General features: G+C 34.4%; 1 protein-coding gene across 3 annotated transcripts; it reads right to left on the bottom strand.

Moving 5' to 3' along the window:
- Positions 1 to 5,379: 5,379 nt before the first annotated feature.
- Positions 5,380 to 9,231, bottom strand: LOC121769280 (WPP domain-interacting tail-anchored protein 2-like). Of its 3 annotated transcripts, none has more exons than XM_042166025.1 (5): positions 9,004 to 9,231; positions 7,690 to 8,233; positions 6,484 to 7,616; positions 6,183 to 6,380; positions 5,380 to 5,855 (listed from the first exon to the last, which is right to left on the bottom strand). In XM_042166025.1, the coding sequence occupies exons 1-5, from the start codon at positions 9,049 to 9,051 to the stop codon at positions 5,652 to 5,654; spliced, it is 2,127 nt and encodes a 708-aa protein (XP_042021959.1). In that variant the 5' UTR covers positions 9,052 to 9,231; the 3' UTR covers positions 5,380 to 5,651. The 3 variants fall into 3 exon arrangements, with proteins under 3 accessions (XP_042021959.1, XP_042021961.1, XP_042021962.1); XM_042166027.1 differs by having other exon boundaries at positions 9,010 to 9,231; XM_042166028.1 differs by lacking the exon at positions 9,004 to 9,231 and adding an exon at positions 8,881 to 8,980.
- Between the last annotated feature and the right edge of the window lie 397 nt (positions 9,232 to 9,628).

Genomic DNA, 9,628 nt, shown 5'->3' with positions numbered 1-9,628 from the left:
GTTAGTTAGTGTGTCCCCAATTAAGTGTTGTTTTATTACACTTAAAATTCTAATTTAATTACAATAATTACCCATGTTTAAATTTACACGGTCAAAATGAAAATTGCTAGTAACATGGGACAGAGGAAGTATTAACATCAGTTTGTATTTCAACTATTTTGACATATTTTGATTTCTCAGATGGATCTTAGTGATGAATTACCTAGGAATATTTCAACTTAGGGGATTCAAGTTACCATAAATTTAAATATAATCAAATTTTAATTATATAATTAATTCATATTTTCAAAAGAAAATATAGATATTCATCATTAATATTAAATAAATACTATAACTAAATTTTTTATTTTTTGCACTCTAAAATTATTACCATTTGTAATAAGTAAAAATACAACGCGTTTTGTATGTAAGTACTAAAGTTAAGCAAATATGATCATATATCGTTTAGAAAATATATTTTAAAATTACTATAAAATAAATTATTATAAATCAATTTTATAGATATAAAAATAAGTTTATTATTATTATTATTATTATAATTAATTCTTAATGAGATTCATTGTACCCATATTTAGTGGAGTGTATAAATCAAGTAACTAAAACATCTATTGGATTTAGGTAGGAGTGGATCGTTACGATATACCGTATCAAGAACGTCATACAGCATACTGTACCGAAAACTACGGTATGACAAAATATCATACCGATACCATACCGAATTTTCGGTACACCACAATCTGGTATACCAAAAATTCGGTATGGTTAATTTTTGATACTGCTACCTTTATACCGCACTTTTACGGTATACCGAAGTACGGTGTGGTATACCGCAACACCGTTTTTTTTTTAAAAAAAATCTATGTTATACACAAACTTAAAAGTAGGATTTTCGGAGATTTTTTCTTTTTAATCTATTTTATATATGATTATATTAACTTCAATATAATATTTATATAGTATTTCAACATATACCGATTTTTCGTTATGCGCCGAGGATTTGGTATACGACATTATACTGAATGTACGGTATACCACAGTATACCGATGTATAGGAAAATGGATACCGTTACCATACCGAAATATTTCGGTATAGTATCATACCGTACCGAAAATTGCGGTATACGAAAAAACCTGTATTTTCAGTATTTTTTCGGTACGGTAAGTGCGGTATATTTTCCCGCCCTAGATTTAGGGGTAACAAACACTAATTTTATTCAATAAAATTTAAATTTAAGAATTTAAGTTAATTAATGTCATTTTTATTGTAATGATTTGTTTAAATCTTATTGATATTTTAATTTATGTTATTTATTTTCTAAATTGTAAATTTAAAAAAATATGAAAAATCGTGAAATAAAGTACTCACTAAAAATGAGATTATCTTATTGCAAGTATTGTGTTTGAAATTAAAAATACTAGTAATATAATAAGAAAAAAAATAGATTATAGCTGAAAATGAGACTGATTTTCAGGATATTACTGTGGATATCCTAATTGTGCCCTAAGATATAAGGGAATAATTGATGTTGAACAGTAATTGTTGAAATAATTGTGCCCTAAGATATAAGGGAATAATACAAGTCAAACATTGTCTTATATCGAGGACATGCCCAGGTGTGGGTCCAAATATATGTTTTCTACTTTTTATTAGAGCATATCCATTCGTGCTCTTAGGCAAGAGCACAACACCCACATCCATGCTCTTCCGCAAGGACATGCTCAAGGGTCCCACCATTCTATTATTCAATTTAAATAAAAACATTTCCACAATATTAGAATGCATTAAAAATACCCGGAATACTATTACAAATTACTAAAAACTTAAAAATTACATAATTCAAATCCTAAAAATTAAAAATCACATAATTAAAATCCTAAAAATTTAAAATTATATAATTAAATTCATAAATTAAAAAAACCCACTACTCGTGGCCAAATTTTGCCCAAATGTGTTTGATTAGGTCTTCTTGTAGCTCATTGTGGGTTCGGGTATCGCGCATTGTGTGTCTTGTTTCAATCCTCTCCCCCACCGTCGTATGCACACCTCGGCGTGGGGGAGACCTCGCGGTTGAGCTTCCAGCTTCATCACCGTCGTAAAAGTTGGGCGCCCTCGGTCCTTCGTCAGCTATAATCATGTTGTGCAAGATAATACACGTGTACATGATGTCGGCGATATTGTTAACGTACCACATCCGAGACGGGGCCTTCACAATGTTGAATCGGCCTTGAAGGACCCCGAAAGCTCTTTCGACGTCTTTTCTAGCAGACTCTTGACGCTGCGCGAAAAAACCCATCTCGGGTCTTGCGGATTGCTGAACGTCTTCACGAAAGTCGATCACCTTGGGTAGATACCATCGGCGAGATAGTAACCCATGTGGTATGCATTTCCATTGACGGTGAAGTCGATCGCCGGTGCTACACCATTCAAAACATCATTGAAGAGTGGTGAAGAAATCCATTTTTAGAGAGGGTTTGAGTGAGAGGAAGATGTAGATGAGTTGTATGAAAAAATATGAATGAGAGATGATTTGATGTGAAAAATGGATGATGAATGTGTGTATTTATAGATGATTTTGGGAATAAAAATTATAAAAAAATCAAAAAAAATTCAAAAAACGGTAATAAAACGACCATATTTTTGGGAATCTGAAATTTTTTATTTTTTATTTTTGGTATTATTTTCAATTTTTTTAAAAAACAGAAAAAATGAAATTGCTAACGGCATTGCCGTTGGCCAATCAGGAAACGCCACGTCAGCTGCTCGCTGGCACGGACGTGCTCGATGAATCGAGCAGCGCCGTGCCAACGGCAAGAGCGCAGCTGCGAGTAGGGCGGTGCCGCGCCAGCGGCACGGACGTCGTCCGTCGGCGCGAGCACCGCTGCCGATGCTCTTATTGTTGAAATAATTGCTTGATCACGTTTTTTTATTTCCTAATATAAATTCACCATAAATATTGCAGTATTGATGTGGTTGTGGATCCGAGTATAACATGTGGTCTATCTCATAATTTTATTACTATTTAAAAAAAATAATACATGTCACACTTTTGGGACCATCATTAGGTAATGAACCTTAGATGAGCAATAATAATTATTAATGATGGGATCTAAAAGATATTGAAATAAGTATAGAAGAAATAGCATTAGTGTCTGATGAATGAATGATAGAAACGTGCAATAATAGGGAGCATATTATGAATAAGGAACATTATTAATAACCAAAGTAAAAGACATGGACATGTCCTAATAAATTCATTTTTGGTCTTCAATTATATTATCATATTCTTTTGGTAGCAAATGAGTTATAACTTATTTTGATAGTTGAGTTATGAAAACTAGTCTTCTCCAACAAACTCATTCTTGTACAAGTAGCCATACTAACTAAGTGCATAAATAGAATATTTTTATATAGCATTAATTTATATTGTGATCAGGATGTAAAATTTAATTAGTTGAACATTAGTGGATCTACGAAAGGCCATGTACCAATTTTCTTCGTTCGTACCTAGCTAGGTAGCCCAGTGATGTACTTCCCTTATTCAAATAATTGGAAAATTATTTTATTTTAAGTTATTAATACTAGTACTAATAAAAATGTTTAGCTCATGACCAAATCTTGCCGTTTTGATGGGACCATTTTGACCTTGGAGAAATCTTATATTCCAAAATTATATTGCCATTATATTCTCCTCAACAAATATATACTTCAATGAGAATCTATTAAGATTTTTTTGGTATTAGAATACGTAATCTACGCCTTTCACTAGACAATTTTAGTTGTTAGTCATCATCATTTTGCTTTATCCAATTATTCTACTCGTGCCCATCCTTTTCTTTCCCAAATACTTCCACAATTATAATGAGTGAACTGAAAAGCAACCCGTATAATATATAAAGAGGCCAATTTACTCTTTTAGTTTTTTTTGGAATTCAAATTTCGAACATTATATCATAATTTATCATCGAATTATGTATTTAATTAGTGAACTGAAAGCAACCCACTAATACTGCATTTTGCAGTTTACGAATAATAGCGCTTAATTCAATGGCGTGGTTAAGTAAAAAGACTCGCTGATTTTAAACTAAAGATCAAGCAAGGGTTTCATCATCAACTTTTAGTATACAACAGTTTTAAGTTATTAGAGGTGTCCTATTCTTTTGTGGTGTCTTGAATTTTTTTAATAATAAAAAAAGCTCATTTTGGGCGGTGGGTTTAGGCATACTCCCAATCCGTAAATAGAATAAAAAATATATCATTCTTAAGCATGATCCAAACTCAAAAGTGACTTCAATCCAAAACCATGTCAAGAACTAATAAACTAAAATATTGTCTCACTTTATTTTTTTAATTTATCCTACTAAAGTTGTCATACTTCCATTTCTAGAAAATATTCTCTCTCGCATTAACAAAAATTATATAGTTTTGATATTGTGTCTATAATCAAATCCCATGTTAACGATGACAACCGTGAATTTGAATATGCTAAGAATAATGGTGAAACTGACTAAAAAGGATAAAGAAATAGATATTGAAATCACTCGGTCCAAGTGCAAATGCAAGGCTAATGCACTGTTCCCTCTCCAAGAAATCACAGTTATACCATGTAGTTAAGCCCATCACCCATTGTTGTATCACATTCTGTAACATTTTAGAAGTTAAGTCCATGACGCATTATTATATCACATTCGATCAAACTTAGCATTACTTTCTAATTTATACACATAAACACGGACCTGTGTTTGGTTTGAGTCATTCTAACTAGGGCTGGGAAAAAAAAATCAAAATACCGGACTTATCATATCGAAAAAAATATTGAAAATATCAAATTTTTGGTATACCGTGATTTTCGGTACGGTGTGATACCTTACCGAAAGATTTCAGGTAAGGTAACAGTATGAATTTTCATATACCGCGCCATGCCGAAATTCGATATATACAGTAAAATATAAATATAACTATATATAAAATATAATTATATATAAAATATATTTAATATATTTTTTGAATTATAAAATATATATAATATTGTTTAAACCAAATATTCTATTTTCATTGATGTTGCAAGTCACGTATACCATAAGTGTAAGATATACCGAATTTTGGTACAATATACCGAAAATGAGGTACGATATTGGTATGAAAATTCGCCATACCGAAAATAAGGTATACCGAAGTTCGGTACCCCGAAAATTTTGGTAAGTTAAAGTTATGATTTTTTTGCATACTTTCGGTAATGTATACCGAACCTACTCACCCCTAATTCTGACCACAGGGCATATCAAGGATGTGCTTTTTGCAAAGTAGATATTGAGCTTGCTCACTTCATAACTAACATAAAACCTCCCACTTCGTTAGTAAAAATGACTTTGAACCAAAAGTTTCATGCATCAAACCCACACATGTTGCACTACGATAAGAAATAAAAGGATCTCTGTTTGAACCTACCTAAAAAGAAATACAATGAAAGAATTGCAGTTGATTGAGGCTAGAATTAGTTTGCATATTCACACTCACTTTCCATATTCATAATACAATCATGCCTACATCTGATGGGATCCAAGTTTAGCAGTATCACAAAAAGTCCCGAGCATCCGAGCGCATCATCTCACAGCTCGAAGAATCAACAGTCAATGGGTCCGATGGAAACAAGTCATTCATGGAACAAAAGCGCCGCCAAACTGGGTACCAACACAACAAGAGTTGCCATGACTAGATACACTTTTCGAGATCTATGTTTCGAAACCAAGCTCTCAGCCTCCATGTCGAGAACTGAACTTGTGCTTTCGTCAGCCAAACTGGACAACCCCGTCCCACTCTCATCAAGGGAAGAAGAACTCGTGTTTGCCTTTTCCACCTGGATTTAAAAAGGCACATTATAATCACTAGTAACAAAATGGGAACACCTTCACGAAAGAAAAGTATGAACTATTTCCCTTTTTAATCCATCCCTGAAAAATATATTTTTTTTTAATTTTGGAAACTCTATTGTCTCTAATGAGGTAGGACCCATTCTTTACCAACGATACTTTAATTACTTTTTCATTCTATCTCTCTCTTACTTTACCAATTAAAACTCGTGCCGAATTAAATGTTCAAACTTTTAAGGTCGGAGGGAGTATAAATCAATGAGGTAATGTTTTGATTTCAATAAGATTATAATCTGCAAAAAAAGAGAACTTGCCTCAAAATTTTCTAATGTAGTCTCTGTGGCCTTATCCCGAGAATTCTCTGCAGATTCTACATTACCCGAATCAAGCCCCGAAGACAGCGATTCTTGATCATCATAACTTTTTTCGTATTGCAGGATAAGAGGTGCGATCTTTGCTTGATTCCGTAGTGTTCCTCTCAACAATTTGTTTTCCTTCATCAAGGAGGCTAACTGCATTAGATTACGCGATTCAGTGTTTCGTTTATTCATATTCACTATCAGAAACAGAAAGACAAGTTAAGGAGAAACAATAACAAGCAAAGAAAAACTGGACCTGTTTCTGTATACGTTCCCTCTCTACTGGTAACTGCATAACCATATCCATGATTACACTACTTTTGATGCTGATGTCTTTAGCGATCGATCTTTTCTGAAGAGCAGCTTTGTCCAAAGATGCCTCCATGAATCCCAATTTAGATCGTCGAAAGTCTAGTTCTTTGTTCAGGTCCGAATTCACTTCAGACAGAATGACACGCTGCTCCTCAGAAATCATAGTCTTACTTTCAGCTTCTGTGACCTTTTGTTTCAGCTCGTCGATTAATGTTTCCATATCCCAGATAGCAGTATATAACATGTTCTGCTGTTCTTGGCTTGCTTCTGAGGATGCCCTAGCATGCTGCAGTTGGATATCTAAATCCCTTAACTGCTTCTCGAGTAAGCTAATCTTCTTCGTGTTGCTACCATTGCTACCTTTGAGAAAGTCGACCTCTTCTGTCAACTCCAGATTCGAGTCCGTTAATTGAGAAACTTTTTCCTCTGCACTTTCAGCCCTACTTTCTGCAGCATATATGTTTTCCTTAACAGACTCGATTTCATCGTCCCTTATTTTGAGTTCCTGCTGAATCCTTTCGCTCGAAAGGTTAGCTTCTGCAAGTCGGGATTCAGTTTGCCTCAGCTTTCCCTCGAGCGTTTGAACTCTTTCTCTAAGAGCTGTCACTTCGGCATTATCAGCTGCATGCCGTGCATTGCTAGAATTTAGCTTTAGAATCAAAGCCCCCTTTTCGTTCAACTGCTTAACGCAGTCTTGCAGCTTCAGTTTCAGTTCTTCTTCTCTCTTGTTCGTGTTGGAAATATTTGGATCGAAAAATTGAAGTTTCAACATCATTTCTTTTGAAATTCCCATCAGCACTTCAGCTCTGTTATCCGCCTCCAAGAAGCTGCCCCAAGCGGCCTCTGCTGCCTCCTCCATCGCGACAGCAACTTGCTCTCTTAAGCATATCTTCGATTTGAAATCTTCTTCGTTTTGTCTGACCTCCATCAGCTTCTTTTCGAGCTCCACCTCTCTCGCAAGAGAGATTTCCAGCATTCTGAGAACACGCCTCTGTTCAACAATCCGCATTTGAGGCTTCCATTCGGCCGTTGCAAGATGAAGTTCTTCCTTGACACCCAAATCCCAGTCATGCTTATCTGTTAAACAACAATTCATTACTCAAAACCGAAAAAACACAACATAAACAAGTCAAAATTTGGTGAGACTTACATTCGCTTTTGTTGAAAACGAACGATGTCAACTGCAACTTAGCTAATTGAATCTTGATCCGCAGAACACGATCTTGGAATCGTTTTAGTACATTCTCAGAACCGTGCAATTTTCCTGCCACTTCCGCTGAATGTTCGCTAGAAGACATCTTATTAAGGGCGTCAACGGTGAGATCTTGAAGACCGGCCATTACATGGTCAAGCCCTCTCAGTTCAAAATTCAGTATGGCATAAAGCAGATCAAATGTGAAAGCCTTTTCAACGAATTCCGCAGAGATGTTATCATCCTGGAAATTGACATCACCGATGTCAACTTCCGCAGCTAAGACACGCAGTAGAAGATTCTCCAAGTTTGCTAACTTCTCCGAAGAGTATGCTAAGCTCGCATCCACTTCAGACGACACCATCATGGCATTCTGAAATGCCCCGTCATCTTCAGGTGTGTTCGGGAGGCCTCTGTGCAAGAACTTTTGCACGACTGGATCAGCGATATCAGATGTAAAATCCGCCATGCCATTCGTAACCATTCTATAGTTCATTCGAGGCTGCAACGATTACGCAAGAAATGTTACCAATATCCATGTAATTTAAGCATCTGGGGAAGAAACATACACATTGTACCTCTGTTTTTTCAGTTCATCAAACAGAAATAGGGCTATTAATTACCACATCTAATATTTGACATTTGACTTAAATATAGTACAAAATTAACTTCCAAGATTTTAATTAACCGAGCAATTGAAACTACCAAGTCTACAACACATAAAAACGAAATTAGTATCATTTCACATATAAATAAACAAACTACAAGCTTGAACTATGCCATTTGAAAAGCAAAATCGCCAAAGAAGCAACCTATGTTTGTCATGAATCTTAGCTCCCAAATGCAGAAACATATACCAAAATCTATGTCACATTTTTCATTTATTTCGAACAGATTTACAATATCTAAGATACAAACCCTAGGCATTGAAAATTGCGATAACCAAAATAATTAAATAAATAGCAGTAATAACCAACCCCAAACACACACACAGAGAGAGAGAGAGATAGCACAAACATACTAAAACTAGTATAATTTCAACAAAATATGCAGAGCATCATAATTCATAAACACCAAAAAAAAAATCAAATAGAAGTTAATTCAGTTGTAAAACTTAGCAAATAGAAGCAGTCTGATTAAAGTCAACACCTCTCAACAGAAGAGAAGAGAAGAGAAGAGAAGAAATCTTCAGTTTCCGTCCATTTTTTTTAATTATTTCAAGTGAATTACTGAATTTGTACCTAAAATAAAGAAAATTAAAGTTGATGATACCTTAACCTTTACAGAAATGAATGAATGAGAGTGGGTGTCCTTTCGCATTTAATTTAATGATTGTCGAAATTCATCGACAACCGTTGGTAATTGGTATAGACTTTAAGCGCACGGGCATCTCCGGAGACTGGTGGATCTTGGCAAGCTGCTAACATGCGCCGTGGACCTGACTTGAGCGATTGTTGGTGGAGCACAGTTGCTTCGATATTAGCTGCCTAAATATATTCTTACAGCTGTTGGAGTTTTATTACCGCGGGAGGATTTAAAAGATGGAATGTAACAACACCACATTTATTTATATTATTTCTAAATTTTGTTTGAATATTGCATGTTTATTTTTCATCATTGATAACATAACAAATTTAGGCTAAAATTTATTCTTCATTACTCCAATTCTGCATATATAAAATTAGCCAATATAAAAGAAATTGTCACTAATCTTTAAAATCTCAAAACACAATCTTAACGATTAAAATAAAGGATGACGTATGTTGTTTTAACTATCTAGTAAACACATATTTTTGTGTTTTGATCAAATTAAAGCTGTAGTAAAAATATACTAGTAATTACTCCCTCCGTTTTACAGTAGTGGAAGCGTTCTTTTTGGCACGTGATTTTTTAAAAA

The sequence above is a fragment of the Salvia splendens genome, chromosome 15 (genome assembly GCF_004379255.2).
Source record: "Salvia splendens isolate huo1 chromosome 15, SspV2, whole genome shotgun sequence".
NCBI lineage: Eukaryota > Viridiplantae > Streptophyta > Magnoliopsida > Lamiales > Lamiaceae > Salvia > Salvia splendens.
This window is presented reverse-complemented; position numbering and strand designations above follow the sequence as displayed.